Source organism: Sturnira hondurensis, unplaced genomic scaffold (assembly GCF_014824575.4).
Source record: "Sturnira hondurensis isolate 20B ecotype Veracruz unplaced genomic scaffold, ASM1482457v3 Scaffold0013515, whole genome shotgun sequence".
In the NCBI taxonomy this organism is placed as follows: Eukaryota; Metazoa; Chordata; class Mammalia; order Chiroptera; family Phyllostomidae; genus Sturnira; species Sturnira hondurensis.
The window spans coordinates 4,259,830-4,281,359 of NW_028086146.1; the positions used below are offsets into that span (position 1 = coordinate 4,259,830).

The 21,530-nt window shown below is 45.0% G+C and overlaps 1 protein-coding gene and 1 non-coding gene across 5 annotated transcripts in view; both read left to right on the top strand.

The window, feature by feature from the left end:
• The window catches only part of DOCK8 (dedicator of cytokinesis 8), a 221,000-nt gene that overhangs the window by 190,274 nt on the left and 9,196 nt on the right, over window positions 1–21,530 (top strand). For all 4 annotated transcript variants that reach the window (XM_037061714.1, XM_037061715.1, XM_037061716.1 and 1 more), the window contains 9 exons: window positions 552–652; window positions 1,698–1,890; window positions 6,060–6,203; window positions 7,701–7,832; window positions 8,284–8,418; window positions 9,909–9,998; window positions 13,461–13,697; window positions 16,316–16,459; window positions 17,956–18,062. In XM_037061714.1, the coding sequence (XP_036917609.1) occupies window positions 552–652; window positions 1,698–1,890; window positions 6,060–6,203; window positions 7,701–7,832; window positions 8,284–8,418; window positions 9,909–9,998; window positions 13,461–13,697; window positions 16,316–16,459; window positions 17,956–18,062 (1,283 nt within the window). The remainder of the gene's footprint in view (window positions 1–551; window positions 653–1,697; window positions 1,891–6,059; window positions 6,204–7,700; window positions 7,833–8,283; window positions 8,419–9,908; window positions 9,999–13,460; window positions 13,698–16,315; window positions 16,460–17,955; window positions 18,063–21,530) is intronic.
• On the top strand, window positions 19,644–19,750 carry LOC118997893 (U6 spliceosomal RNA). Its single transcript, XR_005068751.1, has one exon. It is a non-coding gene; the product is annotated as a U6 spliceosomal RNA (small nuclear RNA).

A 21,530-nucleotide genomic window follows, 5' to 3' on the forward strand; every position in this document is an offset into this window, starting at 1 on the left:
TATATGAATATATAAAATATAAATATTATATAACTATATACACATATACATTATTTTGTGTGTGTGTGTATGTGTGTGTGTGTGTGTGTGTGTGTGTATATATATATATATGTATATATATATATATGTATATATAATGTGGAACCTAAGCTGAAGTCCTTAGCTTCCCCCTACTTGGTATAAAACGCCCTGATATTCCAGATTACAGTTTAGGGCTTTTCAGGTTGCAAATAACTGAAGCTAGTTCAAACTATCTTTTTAATAAAGATAATGAAGAGGGAAAAATAGTATTAAGGATTCAGGGCTAATTCGTGGGTCCTAAGGGCCAGCCAGTTCGCATCTGGGCTTCAGAGGCACCTGGACCTGCAAAGGTGAAGGCCACGGAGGGTCCCGTCCAGACTGCCTTCCACTCGCTTAGGCTCAGACTAATCTTGACTCTCTGAGAGAAGCCTGCTCCTGCTGCCCCTTGCACTTGCCATGCAACCCTAACTCACTGCCCTGACTACATACAGAGTAAAGATTATTTGGGGGCTGTACACTCACCTTTTCAGGTGGAAGAACTGCTCTGCAATCTGAATAGCATCCTATACGACACGGTGAAAATGAGGGAATTCCAAGAAGATCCTGAGATGCTTATGGATCTCATGTACAGGTGAGATTTCTGTGGATCTCATGTACAGGTAAACTTCTCTGATACAGTCAAGAAGGGGTCACTTGTGCATCTACGGTGTGTAACTGTGGGAGTCTTCTTAATGTAATTATCACAGGCTCTGTGGGTGCACTGTCTTAGGTGACATCAGAAACTGTATGTAGAAATTGGTAGAAATTAATCACTTAGAGTAAGTTGATTCATGTGCAAGTTATCAGGAAGACCTTCCTAATTTAGAGTAAGATGCCTATTTTCTAACACTATCTTCTACTTACTATAGGGTGAGAGAAAAGAACTGTCAACTATTATATGAATTACTTCCTATGTAATTTTTTACTATTCTATTAAAACATACATGTACAGTTTTATTTAAAAATCATACTTTACTCTGTAGTTTAAATTGTTGCCTTACAGCCCTTCTCCAGGAGAAACTACTTACAAAAGCAAATTGTTCTAATATGGTATAGAAATGGGAGTACTTTTATCTCCTATTATTTTGAGAAAAAGGAAAGAAAAGGAAGAAAACTGCTAGAGATCCATTAAAATAGATATTATTGCTCTGGCTGGCGTGGCTCTGTGGACTGAGCACCAACCAGCCTGTGAGCCAGAAAGTTTCCTGTCCAATTCCTGGTCGGGGCACATGCCTGGGCTGCAGGCCCCTAGCTGGGGGCGTGCAAGAGGCAACCAATCAATGTTTCTCTCGCACATCCGTGTTTCTCATCCTGTGTTCCTTCCTCCCTTACCCTTTCTCTAAAATAACAAATAAATAAAATCTTTAAAAAAATAAATAAAACAAAATAGATATCATTTTATCAGTTCTTTTTCCTCCCATAAAGCTTTAATTAAATGTTATTTCTTGGGGTCCAGAACACCTTAGACATGGAACAAAAACAGCTGGACTGATGAATATTGGTCTTTTATCTTGTATTCTGAATGTGTGGGTAAAACTCTTGGGGAAAAAATTCTTAGAAAAACCAAGTGGCCATACACAGTAGGAAAGCAGTGTCATTGAGCAGTTGTTCTTGAAACTCTCCCACTCTGTCCTCAGAATCGCCAAGAGTTACCAGACATCTCCAGATCTGCGGCTGACCTGGCTCCAGAACATGGCAGAGAAACACACCAAGAAGAAGTGCTACACGGAGGCCGCCATGTGCCTAGTGCACGCAGCTGCCTTAGTGGCCGAGTACCTGAGCATGCTGGAGGATCATAGCTACCTGCCTGTGGGCAGCGTCAGCTTCCAGGTGGGGGGCAAGTTCAGCTTTTCCTGTAGAGCAGTGGTTCCCAACTGGGGGCAGTGTTGCCCCACAGCCTAGAAGGCATTCGACAGTGTCTGGATGTTACCACTGAGGATGGGAGGGTGGGTGCTACCGGCATCTGATAGGTAAAAGCTGGGGATGCTGCTAAACATTCTAAATATAATGCTTAGGACATCTCCACCTCAAAGAATTGTCTGCCCCAAAGATCGATAGTGCCAGGGTTGGAAAACCTGCTGTAGTGTATGATATTTGTCTCTCTGCATTGCTGCACCATCTTGGTTTGTTTTTTAAATGATCAATTACACTAAATGTAGAGCTGATAGGCACTTTAGACATTCCCAAACATGTCACATCCATGATTTCATCTGACCTCCCCACCCACCAGTGAAGCAGGCGGATAAGAATGTATTACTACTCCCACTTCACAGATAAAGAAACAGAGCAATTTTTCTAAGGCTATTTAATCTCTTTCTCAAAGACTTGTGAACCATTTTCCAAACATTGGAGAAATGATCTTCCTTATGGCCCATTCCTTGGATTACAGTTCCCAACTCTGTAGTATCCCATTCCCTAACCCCAAAACTAAGGAAGAACCAAACTGATGTGGGAAGGGAATAGGGGGCTGAATCAATACTTTCTTATGATGAGCCGAGTATTCCCATAGCTAGCAAAGGGAATTTGTTTGCCAGGCCTGAAAATTGGTTCAGGTGAGAATGCTAAGTAGCCACTGGGACTGTTTTCACAAAGTAGTTTAACACAGTATTTAGAAAAAGCGTTGAGTACTGTTGTTGTTTTTCAAAGAGACATAATCTGTAGGAATGGCCAACCCTAAAACCACAAACAATATAATTGGTACTAATTAAGTCCCTTTCAAGCCAGACTCACGAAATCACTTACAAGCATTTGTGTTATTCTTATTTGAATTTGCATGACTGGTTTTATAAAAGGCTTCGTTCTCATTATTGTTCTTCAACGCACTTTTGTGATGCTGTGTGTGAAGCAGAGAGAGCGAGCAATTGAAAGTAGCTTTCACAGGTTTAGAGAGTAAATCACCAGATCTGCTGCTGGTAGAGCCAGGAGCTTCTGATTTCCCAGAATTCCATTCACCTACCACTCTGGGAATGCCTCATATTGTTAAATCTTCTCTTATGGTCTTCATAACAAAAATTTCTATTTTTTATTCTCAGCAAAAAACTTTTCCTCTCAATTTAGAATGTTTGTTCTAAAAACCAAAAATTAAAATCTCATTGAAAAAGCATAAATATATCACATTGGTTTTGTATCTGCTTCTTTCATCAACTTTATTTTGGTCATTTGTTATTATCAAGGGTAAATATTATAAATGCTAGTCTTTTAATACCCAGAAAAATCTTTAGGTTTATCACTTAGCTTTGAATTGTATTGTCCTATTTTCTTGTTTCATTAACAGAACAATTGTTATTCTTTTATGCTTGTTCCCAATTATTCTATTTTATTTGATATCTATCACTTTAGTAAGTATTAAAACTTATGATTCTAATTTCATCTAGAATTTGGTTGATCTGCTTATACTGAATTAAGCCACAGTGAGATAGGATCTTTATTCTAGAACCTACAGGAAACTCCATATTGTCCTTGCACGGGGGTGCATATAGCTCTAGTTTTTCATATTCTTTATCCATTCATTCATTCTTTTCAATGATATTTATTAAGCACCCATTCTGTCCTCATGAACTTTTCATTCTAGCTGGGGAAAGTGACATCATATAACTGTTTCACTCCTTATTCAATTATAATTATGATAAAGGCTATAATAAAGGTGCTGCGACCCAGCCTGGAGGTCAAGGGAAGCTCAGAAGGACAAGGAAGGGGACGGGGAGGCAGAGGAGCTGTGAAGTCTTCGTGATACACAAAACATAGCGAGTTAGGTGTTCTTAGCTACAGAAGAGAAGCCAAATTATGTTGAACTTAGGAGCTCGTTCTCTTCTCTCTCAAATGAGACATGCCAATTCCATTTGGCAATTTGTGTTTGCAAGGGGCAAAACACCAAACCCAGAGTGGACAAAGGTAAAAATGGGGTTTATCACTTTGCATGAGGGAGGTGAGCCTGGAGTAGCACCTGCCAAACTGGACCTAAGGGCCCAAACAATGTCACCAGACCTCAAGGCCCCAAACAGGTGTCCACACCGTTTCCTGTCTCTGCTTTCTGTTATGTTGGCCTCATTCTTCACGGGTTTCCCACACTTACTGAGAAATATTTAGGCTTACATCTTCCTAGGTTCATGTCCAAGAGAATAGACAAGTGCCTCATATTTTTTTTTCCTGGCAGTTCCTGAGAAAGTCTCAGTGTATTTCATTGGTTCTGATGGGATCATGTGCTCTTGCCTGAACCAATCATAATGGGGAGAGAAATGGAATGAGAAATGGAATTGGCTGGGCCAGAGTTGAGGTTGACACCTGGAGTTACGGATGGCTCCCCAGGAGGCTTTACTTTATAGAAGGGGAAAGAATTCTGGCAGCATTAATAACAGATGTTCAGTGTTGAGTTCTTAAATGCTTTGTGCTTTAGTTTTCAACCTTGTTCTGCTCCAATAAAATTGAATTTTTGGAAAAGAATAATAAACTGGAGATAATAAATCTGTGAAAAGAAAATAACTTCGAGGCCACTGAATTCCAAAAAACTAAGATCGTTGAAATTCTATGCTCTGGAGACACCATTTGCTTCGCAAATGTAGATACGGACACATTCGCAGATACTGCTGTTACTTTTACCTCCTGATTCTGAAGCCAGGAAAGTCTGCCCAGAATCTTTTTCCTATGACTACAGCTAATGAAACTACTTAATTTCAAATCTGTTCCTCTGCATGTAGAAAATTGCATACAGTTCTGAAAGTATTTATTTTGGGGGTTAGATTCTTTCGAATGAATCTTTTGGATTTTCTGTTATCAGAAACTTCACTGTAGAGAGAACACATTTGGAAGAAAGACTGGCCACAAAAGATTCTGAAAGCCTCCTGTATTCTTACAACTACATTACAGTATCGGATGTGAAGCTATGGGACCATAACAACTGTTTTTTCCTCCATTGCTAAGGTTGATTCACTTGATCCTGCGAGGCCAAGCTAGGAGGCAGACAGATTTTTACTTTAAAAGCCAACTCTGGCCCATTGATAGTGGCCAACTAGAGTGCTGTGCTAAGAAGACTATTGAGACTCTATCTAAGCTTCAGGGGAAAGAGTGCTATGATTGATTAGTTATACCTGCCATGAGGGCAGGAAAAGGAGAGTGGTATGTGTGTTGTTTGAAATTTCCTAAGCTAGAAAGATTTCCTATTTTGTCTATGCTCCATGTACATTTCTTCCACAGCTGTGAGACAAGTTGAAGAAAAGGACTCCTGACTGTTAAGAGTGTGAGGGTCACTGCCAGGGCCAGAGCTGGGGTGAGGCAAGGGAGGGACACGAGGCATAGAGTTTGAGGAAGCGTTCTCAGGGTCGAGCGACTTCACGGCCAGCACTTACACAGCCCTGAGAGTAAGTGCTGTCCTGGGTTCCTTGAGGTTCACCCTAGTCACTGCATCCACTGCCAGAGACTTTGAACTTCGGTTTCTGCAGAGGAAGTGTGTAGGAAGTAACAAAATGTTTGGGGATAAAGGGAGAAAACTGCTACATTACCATAAAAATTTCCATAGAGAAGACATTCCACTTTGCTACTGGCATATAATATTATGGCTGTTCATCTAAAAATCAAGGCAGTAGTAGCAACGTTCTTCAGAAAAACACCCTGAAAACTGAAAGGTTCACTCAGCCAGTGAAACACGGCGTCTAGTCAACTGTTACTTAGTCTTCGCTCTTTAGAAACCATGGCCCCAGCTGGATGTCCCTTAAGGTCGTTTCACTAAACTAACTCTACTGTTTTTACATTGAGGTAAGTATCCTTTATATACCTCCTAATGGCTATTAAGAAAAAGAAAACTGTGGGATTTGAAGACCAGTTGCTCACATGTGCTTTCAGAATGCGTGGCAGCCAGAGGCTCTTGCGGAACCACAGGCCCGTGGAACCTCGGGCCTGCTGCAGATCTTTGCGTGTGGCTCTCAGTCCCACATTTTGGATTTCTGTGGTGCCTTTTGTTAGTCTGGTTTCCCTGCTCTCTGACCTGGTACTGTGGTCTGTTCCAGAACATTTCTTCCAACGTGCTGGAGGAATCTGCCGTCTCTGAAGACACCCTATCGCCTGACGAGGACGGTGTGTGCTCCGGCCGGTACTTCACCGAGAGTGGCCTGGTGGGCCTCCTGGAGCAGGCGGCCGAGCTGTTCAGCACGGTGAGCACACACGGGCCCCGGAGCGAGACCCCCATACTGGGGCTGAACTCCTGGTGCTGTGAATGTGGTCTTAATGGCCAAGCCAGTCCCACTGTGCATGACAACACATTGCACACACTGGAGACTTTGATGGATGCCAATTGCATCACCTCTCAAGGGCGGGGAGAAAGCCTTTCATCACGGCAGCAGTCTGCTTTTAGCGGCATGCTCATTGGCCGACCAGCAGTTTCGCGGTATTATTTCCTTTATGAGGGGTGGGAACAAAGCCGCGGAGAGGTGACATGGCTTGCCCAGGGTTGCACAATAAATGATGAGGCATGTTTTCACTGCCTCATCTTCCCTCTCCTAAAGGAAAATGTTAGGGTGGTGCCATTAGAAGGAGAGGGGAGGGATAAATAGGCAGCATCGTTCTTCTTAAAGACTGACTCATCTTCGGGATCACTGCAGGCCAGATCCAGCCCCCAGAAAGCGGGGAGCAGAAACCACTGAGACCCCCTACGTTAACCCCATCTGGGCATAAACACTCCTAATAAGAGAAAATATGTACAGATTAAACCAGGACTTTTCAGCCTTTTCCTCTCATGGCACACACAAACTAGTGACTGAAACTCTGTGGCACACTCAAAGTGTATTTTTTGCGATCTGACAACAAAATAGGTGTAATTTTGATTCATTCACACCAGACGGCTGTTGTTGTGTTGGCTGTCGTCATTTTTTCACTTGACAGTCTAAGGGAAAAGAGGTCAGTGCCCCCGACTACGTAGCCAGGTCCCACATGTTTCTAAGATTCTTGCAGCGCACCTGCTGGGGCGGACTGGGCGGAAATCACTGGGTTGAGTCCCTGAGAGTCATGGGCCGGGGCCGGGGGGGGGGGGGTGCATTTTAATAATCTCCCTCTTCCCTCAAATTTTAAGCCACATAAATAGTTAATACTTTACTATATTTAGATGATCTGATTTTGTTTTCATCTTTAAGTTTTTCTGCCTTTCCTACTTTTTAATTCCAAGTTCCCGATCTACAAACCTCTGTGTATTTTAATTATTGTTTTAACTATCTTCTTGCTTCTTTTTTCCTGATTTGCTTTTCAGGATTCAGAAAAAGTCCAAAACACACCTACTGATATTTTGCCTGAAATTTAAGGAAATGAACTATTAAAATCCCACTAACTCCTTCCTGGCATATCGAACATCTGGTCATCAGTGGGCCCCTGATTACATTTAAATATGCTAAATCTGCCTTCCTGAACTGCTCTTCTTCTCATCTCTTGTCCTGTTTTTTCTCCATGAAAACCCTTTTCTCTGCTTAACATCACTATGCAGAACCATTTAGCACGTTCAGTGTGAGTGCCGCCACCATCCCGAAGATGTTCAGACGTCACTCCTGTTGTGTAACATATTGTGGTGCCAGCACTGAACCCATTCTCCAGTGCACCATGAACTCTGGGTGCTTTTCTAAGTTTCTGAGGATTAAGTCCTTTGATTTTCTTCTCTTTCCAAGGGTGGATTGTATGAGACAGTTAATGAGGTCTACAAACTGGTCATTCCCATCCTAGAAGCACATCGAGACTTCCGGAAGCTGACCTCCACTCACGACAAGCTGCAGAAGGCCTTCGATAGCATCATTAGCAAGGTAGCTGGGGATCCTGGCCAACACTGTCACCTGGCAGCAAATGACCCAGAGATGCTTAGCCCTCCATCCTCTCTAGGGAATGATTTACCTTGAGCACATCGTTACCACAGCCCTCACCTACCAAACAGAAAAGGGCTAGGAATAGACAGGAGGACTGACCCTGATTCAGAGTATGAAAGGAGGCAGCTTGAATTACTTTACAAGCAGGAAATGTGAGAATCTTTTAAACTCACTTAAAAGGAGTCTAGAAATTTTTCATGGGATTTCTTTTGTTATCACTTCCAAAATTTATTCCATAAACATTAGCTTTTTTAAGGAGTGATTTCTGTTTATATTTTCCGTAGGATAAAATGCTTTGTAACACAACCATAAAAGACTCCTGTCCTTTGCAATACAATGGGCCCTTATGAATTACATAACTGAGGAGAGGTTTTCCTATTTTGCTCATCAGGGTCATAAGAGAATGTTTGGAACCTACTTCCGAGTTGGCTTCTATGGATCCAAGTTTGGGGATTTGGATGAACAAGAATTTGTTTACAAAGAGCCTGCAATTACGAAGCTTCCTGAGATCTCTCATAGACTAGAGGTAAGAAAAGCAGCTCTGTGTGCCTAACATTGTATACTTTACCAAAAGAAAGTTAGACTAAGTCATTCCAAAACAACAAAGGGTCGTGGAGTCATCTTTGATTGACATATAAATTTTTCCACGTTGCACGTAGAATATGAACCTATTAGGTGAGATCATGAGGTAAAGCCAGATTTGGATCGTTTCCCCCTAAGATTGTGTGTATACTTGTCAAAGTTTGTAAATTTACAGGGTGAGTATTTTCAAGGCTCTCCAAAAATTCAGCCAAAGTCATGTGCTTTCTTGTAACCCTTTCCAAATATTAGTCACGGTTTTTCAGGTCAAAGGTTACCTTGACTTTGAAGTAATGTGATTACTGAATCACTCTTAGAAAATTCTGTGGCCATCTTTTTGGTGTCACTGGACAACACATTCCACTTCTGCCACACAGATGCTCCCAGGAGCCACACTGGGGGCTATGGCTCAGCAAGCTCTTCCTGCTGATCCAGGGAGAAGCCCATTTCGAATAATTAGAGTCAGCATCCCAACCAGTGGCTGGCAGCCCCAAGTTCAACCTACTGTTTACATATCGTCTGAAGGTAGCGGAAGGGAGCAGCATGTTCCTGGAGGAGAGGCTGAAGGAAAAGGGAAACGGCAAAAAGAAAAGTGGGGAAAAAAGGAAGCAGACATTGAAAGAGCCAGACACACTCTTGTGCCTTGCCAAATTTCTCCTTATACTACCTCAAGAGCCCCCTGACGCCAAGGTGCTTTGATGGTGCTGTTAGAACTTAGGAGGAAAGTCAAGGGATGTCCCCAAAACAAAATCCTCTCTCAGGGTGAATAACTAGGGTCCCCTGAACTACCGACAGCAATTCACCAGAGATTCACTCCTTATGTTTTCAAGTTATTGTTTTGAATGTATGCCTTACCGTGGCTGTAAAACTTAAAACACTCTTGTGTCTTGCCAAATTTCTCCTCATACTACCTTTCATGCCAGATAAAACAGAGGACTCTAATCCTTACTTTACTCTAAGAAGCAGTAGCCCGGAGTGGCTGGGTGACTTGCCCACAGTCACTGAGCTCAAAGAAAAACTAGCAGTTGACCCCAGGAGCATGTGTGTTCTTAATATGTTTTCCCAACTTAGAAGTGCCTATTTTGTCTTCTTTTTCACTGTGGTTTGTCACATTATGGACAGCCTAGTGACCCTAGGGTACAACAGGCAAGAAATAGACAGTGCCACGCCCCTGGAGCTGCTTCAGGAATTAGGATGGGGCTGGTGGAATCAGAGGAGAAGGGTACATACTGCAGGGAAACACGTGTCTGTTTGCAGTGCTGGACTTCCTTACGTTTTTGCTTTTGTCTCAGGAGAGGCTGGACTTGCCTCATTAGACCAGGGGGACTTTCAGTAATCAATGAGCAGATGCTGCCCTATTCCAACTGTATTCCACTCCTGAGAGAGAAAGACTTGCATTAAAATAACCTTTATGATATGTTGCTTTTTCTTGCCTAGGGATTTTATAGTCAATGTTTTGGTGCAGAATTTGTGGAAGTAATAAAAGACTCTGCTCCTGTGGACAAAACCAAGTTGGATCCTAACAAGGTATGGGGAAATCTGCAAAAAATAACCATCAAGCTCTGATTTCCTTTGTTCTACCCCAGGAAAACAAAATGACCTCCTCTGTTGGACTCTCCAAGTCAGTTCGGTGCAGCCAAATATTTCTGTCAAGGGTTCCACTACTATTTGGTTAGATCTTTAAAAAAACCACCCTGACTAATGTGACTCAGTTGGTTGAAGTATAGTTCCATAAACTGAAAGTTCACGGTTTAATTCCTGGTCAGGCCACAGACCACTTGCGGGTTGTGTCCATGGTTGGGGCGCATACAAGGTGCAACCAGTTGAAGCTTCTCTCTCCCATTAGTCAGTCTCTCTCTCTCTCTCTCTCCCCCCCCTCCCTCTCCCTCTCCCCATCTCTGCCTCCCCCCATCACCTTCTTTCACCTCACTGAGCATTTCCTCAGGTGAGGATTAAAAAAAAAGCTGTACTCAGGCCCTGGCTGGTGTAGCTCAGTGGATTGACCGCGGACCTGTGAACCACACAATCTCAGTTTGATTCCCAGTCAGGGCACATGCCTGGGTTGCAGGCCAGTTCCCAGTGGAGGACTCACGAGAAGCAACCATACATTGATATTTCTCTCCTTCTCTCTTTCCCTTCCCCTCTAAAGATAAATAAATAAAATCTTTTTAAAAAAGCCATACTCAAAGGTAGGAATCATAATAAGCTACTTGTTAAACACCAACTGTGTATCTACAGCTGCATTAGGCCCTACATATATCATTTCATTCTCCAACTGCCTTATGAAGTAGGTGATATTGTTCCTGTTTTATAGATGAGAAAACTGAGGTATGCAATGCTGAAGCAGCTTGCCATGATCATTTACGTGCTGAAGCCGGTATTCAGACTCAGGGTCTATCATTCCCGAACCATACTCTTGCTCACTGTCCCTTGCTGCCTTTTTTATAAAAACTTTAAACGCTCAATGTAAAACATGTTAAAAAGATGCAGCCCTCTCACCGACAGCTGTTTTCGGCTGCAGGTGCTCTGCCCCAGCAAGGGCAGGGCCACCGTGCTGTTGGGGAACGATGCAAGGGGCTTGGAGTTCAGTTTCCTTACTTCCCACATGAGGAGGTGTCCTGTCTCACCCCTAACCAGAGTGGGCGTCACACGCCACCAGGTACAGGCCCAGTCCCCCACAAGCCTGCTCTCACTTCAGACACCAGTAGGGCCCCGGGCTACCCGCACTTCTGACCAGATGGCTACAAATTCAGAGATTCCCACTTCACTCCTCAGATCAGAAAATTCACTAGAATGACACCGAACTCAGAGAAGTGTCCTACTGATGGTTACAGTTTTATGGGTAAGGGTGTACAGGGCAAGTCTGAGAAGGAGCCCAGAGCTTCTCTGCCCTCTCCTGGGGAATCCAGGCCCACCAGCCTTCTGGCCCGTCCAGGGGTTCACCAACCAGGAAGCCCCGCTGAGCCTTGGTGTCCAGACTGAACCAGTCCAGGTGGGCCCGATGCATGAGTTCATCAACCACATAATGGAACTCAGTCTGCAGCCACCCTCCCAACCCCTCCGCAACCCTCCCCAAGCCTCTAATCTCATGGTTGGTTTTTTGGGGGACCAGCCCCAATCCTGAAACTATTTAGAGACCCATCGTGCAAGAGTCACATCATTAAATAAAAAAGATACTCATATCAGTCATAAAATTCTAAGGGTTTTTGAAGCTCTGTCCCAGGAAATACAAACAAAGATTAGATATATTCTTTATTATACCACAGAGTGATGCCTGTCCGCTCAGCCCACAGACAGATATGTTCATGAGAGAGCTTTCTAAGCTGCTGGGAAAAAAATGCAAGTTCAAGGTCTTGTTAAGGGCTGGGGGACAGAGGAGCTGCTGCCATCTGGCAGGCCTATAAATGAGGAGTCCAAACTCCTCTCTCAGTTCCGCCCTCCAGGGTATTAAGAAGATGAAGCAAGCAGGGAGGAACTGGCCAAATGTAATGGTTTGTTTTTCTCCGTATTTCAGGAGCCTTGCACATTTGAGACACACTCCCTAGTCTAGGGTTGGTTGAAGCAAGCAGTAACTGGTGTGAGGCCTGAGCTGAGCTTCAGACAGAAATGTCTGAGGTCTGTGAAGGCAGGAACTGCCTGTGTGCCCACAGTGCTCTGTGCATAGCACGTGTTGCATAGAGTCACCGGTGACAGCCCCGACACAAGGTGTTCTTCTTCCCTCTTTTAAAATGCCTAAACTAGGTTGTGAGAGTTTTAAATAAGAATCCAAACCCAGAATTATAGCCAGGTTTCATCGCACTAATTAGTGATTTACGGCCTGAGATCAGTGACCTCACCCATCCATTTCAGTGGGTGGGTGTGACAGCGTCTACAGTCAGTGTCATTCTTTTCATTTTTTTAAAACGGCCTTCTTTCTTAGTAAATTGACCTTATTCACAGTGTGTGTGTGTGTGTGTGTGTGTGTGTGTGCATTTTTAAATGAGATACATGCAGTAAAATTCACTCTTTTGGTATTCTAAGAGTTTTCACGAACACATGTAACCACCACCACAATCAAGCTGTGTAAGGGTTGTGTTACCCCAAAGTACGTCCCCGCCCCTCTGCAGCCATTGCCTCCCTCTGCTCTCAGCCCAACAGTCACTGATCTGTGCTCTGTCTCTGCAGTTTTGCCTTTTCCAGATGTCATGTAAATGGAATCCTAAGTAAATAAATGGAATTGTAGGGCCTTTGGAGTCTGGTTTCTTTCACTTAGCACAATGCACTTGAGATTTAACAATGTTGTGGTAGTTTGTTCCTCTTTATTGCTGAGCAGTATTCTGTTGTACGGATCTGTCAGCATTTGTTTATCCATTCCCCACTGGAGGAACATCTGGGCTGTTTATAGTTTTTGTCTACAATGAGTAAGGCTGCTATAGACATTTGTGTACAAGTTTTAAGTTGAACATAAGGTTTCACTTCTCTTGGGGATGCACTTTGGAGTGGGATTGCTGGGTCATGTGGCCACTGTAATGTAACTGTTTGGTTAAGTGGCTGACTGCACCATTGTGCCTTCCCACTGTCAGTGTATGGGAAGTTCCAGCTGCTCCCATCCTTCTTAGCACGAGGTGGTGTCCGTTTCATTCAGTCCGGCCATCCTGCCAAATGTGCAGTGGTCATGGTTGTCCTGGAGAGGAGAGTTTGTCTCTTCCAAATAGCAGCTGGCAAACTTTCGTACCAGGTTTCAGTTGGATCAGTTAGAAGGGGTGGCTTGTGGACCTGACTTCACAGACACACACTGCCCTCTCTTTGCAGGCCTCTCTCTCCCCGAGGCTGGAAAGAGGGCTGGTTGATTGCTGAAGTCTCGTCTTGCCTAATGTACTCAGCTTCTGTGGCTTTAGTGAACTCAGAGGGGCGGTGCTGCTGCGCTGGTTCCAGCATGCCCCTCCAGTGCGTCCTGGTGGTTGTTTGCGCATAGCTCATCTTCTCCTTCCCTTGCCTTTTCCCCCTCAGGCTTACATACAGATCACTTTTGTGGAGCCTTACTTTGATGAGTACGAGATGAAAGACAGGGTAACCTACTTTGAGAAGAATTTCAATCTGCGGCGGTTCATGTACACCACCCCCTTCACCCTGGAGGGGCGGCCTCGTGGAGAGCTGCATGAGCAGTACCGGCGGAACACGGTCCTCACCACCATGCACGCCTTCCCCTACATCAAGACCCGCATCTGCGTCATCCAGAAGGAGGAGGTAATGGCACCCGTGGGACCAGGCTGAAGACCAGGCTGCCACGGACCAAGTGGGCCTGGGTAGCCTCCCTGACTGACAGCACAAACCTCCTCCATTGCAGACTGGGGTGCAGTCTAAAAAGGGAGACACTTGCAATGTTATTTTGCTGGTTATTCTCTCATACTTGTGAGAGAATCCCATTTAGGCAGCTACATGTTTCATAGCACTACTTTATATTTAAATGTTTTATATTTTAAAGTTATACCTTTAGTATATAAACATGTTTATATTATTATAATTTTAAGTTGTATTTTAATGATAAATTGATATGAAATGTATACATTTAAATTTTAAACACTTTATATAAGTGTTTGTATATGTAAAGCTTACAGGTGATTCAGCCATGCTTGTGTTGGTAACGATCAGAGACAGACACAGCAAGCTGGCAGCCCTGGCGAGCGAGTGGTGAAGCCATAGGCGGGGCACCGTGCAATATGGGTGAGGAGGCCGAGGGACTGCCTGTCCCAGCTTCCTCCTGTGACACAGCACAGGCCACTGTCTTCATTCAGTTCCCTCATCTATGCACTGGCAGGAGCCCTCGCTCTTCTCTGGTTCTGTGTACAGAAGACTTCTGATCCATGAGACTAGTCATGAAAGTATCTCAAGTCACAGATCATTCAAAAGTAACATACATTAAACATTTTCTCTTACTTTAAAACACATTCAGGTACATTTTTGTCATTCACTTTTATATAAGGCCAAGCCTTCTCTCTTATTTTGGGTTGGCTGATCACAATTCAGCATTGTCTTTCTTATGTAAACCCTACCCATTAGGCACTTGCTAAGCACTATAAGAGAAGAATCCTGGATTTTTATGACTTTCTTATGCCTAGCCTTTTATAGTTGTCTTGTGCACACCTAATATGACAGGAATATTTATAGCAGTAACTTTCATAATGTCTTGCCCAAGCATTGAGCTTGGTTTTCATAGAAACAACTCTTTTTCTTTCCACACCCATAGTTTGTGCATTATTAGATTAGGTCATTCAAATAACAAGTATAACAGGCCTAATCAAGTTGGTGAACAAACACAGATGAGTTGTGGTGAATATGCACCTCACTGGGTCAGAGCAGAAGGGACTGAGCCCACAGGAGAGCGGCCCACTGGCTCAAGTGTTCAGCAGGCACATCGGAGAGTGGGTTTCACAAGGGCAGGGAAAACCTGAACTGTGACCCAGTTAGGAGGAGGGTGGCTTAGGAGGCACCTGCTGTGTGCATTACTATTTTGGACTTTTGAACACTAGGACATTAGGCACAGTGCAGAATTAAGCTCACGGTCCCAATAAAAGCCTTTACAATTGTTGTTGGCCATCTGTTGTTCTCTGAGAACCTGTTGGGCTGCTTATTGTCTGTTAGGGCTGTTTTAGCAAAATATCACCAACTGGTTGGCTTAAACAACAGAAATTTACTGTGCCCCAGTTCTGGAGGCCAGAAGTCAAAATTCAAAGTGTTGGCAGGGTTGGTTCCTTCTGCGGGCTGTGAGGGAAGGATCTGGTGCAGGCCTCTCTCCTTGCCTTGTAGGTAGATGGCCACCTTCTCCCTATGTTTCTTCACATTATCCTTCCTCTGTGCATGTGTCTGTGTCCACATTCCCTCTTCTTACAGGGACACAGGCCATACTGGATTAAGGCCCATCTTAACGTCTTCCATTTATCTTGGTTACCTCTATAAAGACCCTGTCTCACGTATGGCTGCGTTGTGAGCTCCCGTGGCTCAGACTCAATATATGAGTTTAGGGAGACACAAGACCACTCATAACATTTGGGAAGGACCATATCCAAAACCACCAGAAATTAGCAACCAGCAGATGGACCCTTAAAAGAATTCTATGTAACAGGAATTCGCCCTCAGGGTAATTGGGGAAGGCACACGGGGTGCCCAAATCCTGTGTTACGGTGGGGGAAGACCTTGAATGCTCTTCTTCTGATAGCTTTCCCACTTACAAGTTGGGTGACTTGTTTAATTACATAAAAGGAAACCTAGCAGTGTAGAAAGGACATGGATTTTGAATGTAGACATCACCATGATTAAATTCTGGCCTCCCCACTTACTGCCTGTGTCATTTCACGGCACTTTCTTCACCTTAAAAACCCCTCTTTAACTATAAAATGTAGAAAGAAAGGAGGTTCTTTAAAGGAGTAAATCATAAATGTATGCACAGCAGAGCACGGTGGTGCGCACCTGTAGTCCCAGCTACTCGGGAGGCTGAGGCAGGAGGATCGCTTGAGCCCAGGAGTTCTGGGCTGTAGTGCGCTATGCTGATCGGGTGTCCGCACTAAGTTCGGCATCAGTATGGTGACCTCCCGGGAGTGGGAGGGGTGAACCGGCCCACGTCGGAAATGGAGCAGGCCAAAACTCCCATGCTGATCAATAAACGTATGCACAGTTCCTGGAACATAGTAAGTATTCAAAAATATTAGGCCCTTCCTTCTTCTTAACCTGTGCAGATTATTTTAAATTACTCTGAAAGTCTCCTTAGCCACTTCTTTAAATCCAAGTGCACTCTATGGCATAGCTACAGGTTTTCTGTGCCTTATAAGACTAGACAATGACTTCCTACATTTTGGTCTTACATTCAGTTTGTTTTGACACCAATCGAAGTTGCCATTGAAGATATGAAGAAGAAGACCCTGCAGTTAGCGGTTGCCATTAACCAAGAGCCCCCTGACGCCAAGATGCTTCAGATGGTGCTCCAGGGCTCCGTGGGAGCGACTGTAAATCAGGTAAGCAGAGCCAGCTGGTGGCAGCCCCTCTGGTTCTTGTTATTTTCATGATATGCTTGCACTCTCCTCCCTTGAGGTTGTTGGGGAGTCTGATGAACATGCAAATGATGTTCCTAAACTTGGACTGAACACTTGTGAGCTTTAGGACACTTCGAGAGACCTCTTCCACTCACAGAACAACCCACGGTGGAAAAGAAATCCTGGAGATGAGTGGACCATCGAAGGAGCACCATTTTCTCTCAGTCTTCACTCAGGACCAGACTGGACATGATCCAGACTTGGGGTCCTGTTTAAAACTGCTTAGTTAAGCCCAATTTAGGCACAGGTTTTGCACAGCTTGAGGCTAATCTAAGAATGCCTGTAGGAGAATGGGGAAAGGGTCTAGAATAAAGGTCCTCAACAGTTTTGGTACCAGGGACCAGTTTTGTGGAGGACAATTTTTCCACGGATGGGGGCTGGTGGTGTTGCGGGGCAGAGGCGGAGCTCGGGTGGTAGTTTGAGTTTCCGTTGCCCAGCTGCTCGTCTCCTGCTGTGCAGCCCAGCTCCTAACAGGCCATCGACTGGTTGGTAACCTGTCCAGGGCCTGGGAGTTGGGGACACCTTGTCTGGAACATGCAACCCCTTGGTCAATCGTCTGATGAACCCAGCATGCCAGGAGTCTTGCTAACCAAGAGTGACCTGGGACCAGGCTTCTCAGGTCACTTTAGACCAGACCAGATCTTCTCCGACCCATTAGGATCCTGACTCCCAAATTCAGCATGGATTAGTTAATCCAGTCTCAGATGGGGGAGGTACTAGCTTCGTATTCTCTGGCCAGAGGACCACTTTAATTTCAGATCTAAACCCACTCTTGTCCACACCCCACACTCCAAAACTGGGTATTGTGACTCTCCCCTCACTCAGCACAGCTGAACCCCCCTGCAAAATTGTGTCCACATGACATCAAGGGAACAAAAATAGCAGAGAGGAGAAATTACTATTATATTTCCAAGATCAGAAAATATTAGGAAGCTTCTGCTTTTTAAGTCCCAATCCTTTCATGAGACTGGAAACCTGTACAAACCCACAACCATGGACTACATATGTCTGCACTTTCCTGACTCAAGCCAGGAACTACACAAAATGGTACTTGCCACGAGGGTGACTGGGCAAGTGAATATGAGTGGAAGGGGCAAGACAGCCCCCATTCTTAGAAAAGCACCTCACAGCCCTTGATATAGTAGCATTGTTGTTTTATATGAAGGGAAACCCATGATTAGTAGCATTTGGTCAAGAAAACACATTTATACTTCTGACTATTCTCTGAAAACTTTAGACTCCTCACTGAGAATTAAAGATTCCTGAAAAGTTTAAGACCTTCTTTAATTTTTTTTTGTTTCTTTTGGTCAAACCAACTACAAAATTAAATGTTCAAATTGAGAAATCATGCCAAGATTTTCCCACGTGATTTTGTTTTCTTTCCAATGTCAGTGTTGTTTTTTTACTTGTTCCTTCAGGGACCACTGGAAGTAGCCCAAGTGTTTTTGGCCGAAATCCCAGCTGACCCCAAACTCTACCGACATCACAACAAGTTGAGATTATGCTTTAAGGAATTCATAATGCGGTAAGAAGGGAATGGGCTGGGAGTCAGTAGGCAGAGGTTCTCAAAGTGTGCTCCCCGGGCCAGCAGTGCCAGCAGCACCAGCAGCGCCTGAGAACTCACTGGAAAGGCAAATTCTCAGGCACCAGTCAAACCCCCTCAGTCAGCATCCGCAGATGGGGTCCCCCAAATCTGTGTTTTCACAAGGCCCGCGGGGTTTCTGACACATGCTTAAGGCAGAGAACTATTGCCATAGAGGAACCCGCTTGTACTACTGTTTACTGTCTGGCACTTCAGCTATACAGTGCTTGTGTTTATCATCACACGCATGCCTCACACTCATGTTATAAAACAAGTATTATCGCCATCTTCATTTTACAAGAGAGGGAACAGAGGCTCAGAGGTGGAAGGTGACTTTACTTAAGGTCACACAGCCAGGTAGCAGCAGAGTGAAGTTCAAATCCAGGTCTTCTGAATCCAGCCAAGTAGCCCACACTTCCATCAAGGGGCTGATAGTCCAAGATGCATTAGCGCCTGAGAGGCTCATGGCTGTGGCAGCCTGTGTAGTTTCCCGTGTCACTCAGCACCTTTTTTGTACACATTTAAATATAGGCACTGCCTGGAATTGAGAGACAAAGGCAATGTCTAAAACTGGGCTTTCCTGACACCTCTGGCAATTCCCAGCATCAGACAAGACTCTCCTCTGCTCCCAAATTCCGCAGCGAGGCCACCGTGAGAAGCAGCCTGCCCAGCCTGGCCCTTTGGGCAGGGTCTTGCAATCTACCACAATATAGACACGTTTCTTGGGATTCCGTGGCCCTAGAAAGGATGATTATGAAGGATGTGGTGGCATTTCACTCATAAGAAAGAACATCAGAAATATGCGTACCAGTATTTCTTTCACCTAGAACCTTAGAGAAGCGTACAAAGCATAGGATTATCCTTACTTGGTATAGATGGGGATATTGGAGGCTAAACGTTAAAGTTTGCTAAATTTAGTGAAAACTCGTCAGAATGCTAATGCTGGGTGAGACTGGTGATATCTCCTCCTTCACAGGCTTTGGTGGGACAGATGCAAGTTTGCTATGCACAGAAGAGAATCACAGCTGCTTGGCAGTGGGAGGAGGTGGCTCTGTGTGATGTGTGTGTGTGTGTGTGTGTGTGTGTACATCCATATGCACACACAGAGATTATATATACTAACATTTGGGTATTTGAATTGTTTCCTGTGTTTGATAATGTTTGACAACAATTCTAGCATTATACAAAAGCTAGATTTTCTTTCATAGTGTATTTTCATGAAACAGAAGACTAGAAAATATTGGGAAAATTTTATTTACTTTTTTTATGTACCTTCCACATATCTTTTTTAAAATTAGTTGTGGTTGAAGGCTGCTGAGGTTGGCAGTGGTCCAGGCCTCTCCGGACATCTGAAGTGCCCTATGGAACTTTTAATGAGTGTGTAGGCTGACCCCGGTCTGATAGTAGTTGTGACAGTGCCGGATCTGGACATCCTTCTGCTCCTGACGAGAGGACACATATTCACGGGGCTAAATAACAACACAGCGCAGCATGTGCTAGGGACTGTTAAGGGTGCACTAAACTGTGTTTGCTTCGGCAGCACATGCATCCCCATTGGAACGATACAGGGAAGATGAGCATGGCGCCTGCACAAGAATGACACACACATCCATGAAGCGTCCCATATTTTCAAAAAAACAAAAAAGAGTGCACTAAATATAGGGCTCCAGAGTTCCTAAAAGAACAGTCCTTTATGGGCTGGAGTAGCTGGGGAAGGCTTTGTGGGAAGTATCGCTTAAGCCTTGTCCTAAACGTATAGCTGGCAGAAAGTGGCAGCGGGAAGAAGGAGCTGCTCCAGGTAAAGGGACTGAGGTGGCCACGGGTCTGAGAGGCAGCAAGGTCCAGGACACCCCTGGGCTCCTCTGACTCAGCGAGAGCAGCACACTCTCCCGAGCGTGACTGGACAAGGAGGAGAGACCTGAAAGACAGTGGTGTTGGTAAACGGGACTCTGAGGAGAATTTAAATTCTCCTCGACAAGGTACACAAAAAGAAGTGGGTTTTCCTGGGTCTGGGCCTTTAACAGAATCCTGCATTGGACTTTTGGCAATGTTACCGTTCTCCCCTAGATGGTCTGCAAAAACACTGGATTTTCAAAAGCAAATTCCCCATTTGAAATGTTCTCCAACCCTTCTAATGGTGACCCCCGTGGGGAAGCAGGCTACAGTCCCGCCTGCCCCGATACCCATTGGGCTACTGCATTTCCCATTCCAGGCAAGCTTCAGGCTGCTGGGGCTGCCGAGTGCAACTGAACTTTGAAGAGAGGCTGCAAAGCCACAGAGGCTGCTGGATTGCCCACTGCTCACAGTTTCTTTTCCCTCCCAGTCCCGTCCCTCGGGGCCTTAATACCTCAGGCCACGCCTTTTTTTACTCACACAGTTTTCCTTTCCTTTCCTCCCTTCGAAATAGTAAGTAGCTATACTGTTACACTTTTGCAATAGCTGTAGAGTCAGTTCATTCACTGGTTCAGCGTTTGTCAAGCCCACGCTTTGTGCCGGGTGCTGTGCTGCCCTTGGCAAAGTGGAGGAGTCCCAGTGCAACGGGACAAGGCTATAGCCAGCACAGTGGTGCTGCTCTCTGTTTCCCGCCCAGGCATGAGCAGTGGCTGGCTTGACTTTCCTTTCACGTTAGTTCATGCAGATCAAAATTCGTAGGAGCGATTGTGGGGAAGGTTGTTTAACTGTATGAACTATTCAGTGAAACTCCTCGAAAGGTACATTTAAAATGGGTGAATGTTACCATCTGTAAAGTGTACCCTCAATGCCAGTGGTAGGTGTGGAAGCCTTCCTTTCCCCTCACTGCTTAATCCTTTGTCAAGTCCAGTCATCCGTGACAGCTTTTTAATGCATAGAGTGACAATTTTGTGCAGTTTGTTTGCACCTTGTTTTTTCCTCCCCCGACTCTGCTTTCAGACAGCAGAGGTGACACAGGAGTGGAATGTGTCGGGGACAGGAAGGGGGAGGGGCGGGGGGTGGTGGGAACAGCTTTCAGGTTTTCCCTCCAGGGACCCCACCTTCTCAGCAGACTTGAGCTACAGATTGATACGTCCAGATATCCACAGTGAACGGAAGTGCTCCTTCCGACTCTGATCGCTAATAGTGGGAATGTACGCTAGCTGGGCACGCTGCGGCTGGGTCCCGCCACTGGGCCGTGGCTGTGCTGACTCAGCCGCAGCGGAGCCGGATGCAGCCACGAAGCATCTGGCAGGCTGACAGGGGCAGCAGCTGCTCATCCAGCCAGTTCTGCCGCTCCTTGGATGGTCGCCGAGTTGGGACCTCACCCCCCTCCTACCTTTTCCTGCGATAAGGAAAAAACACCTCAGGGTTTTAGAGCCCAGGATGGACAGATACAAACATTCTGTTCCCCAGCCCCCACCTGCTCCCCAAAGCACTGAAACTCTTTTAGGTGCTGCA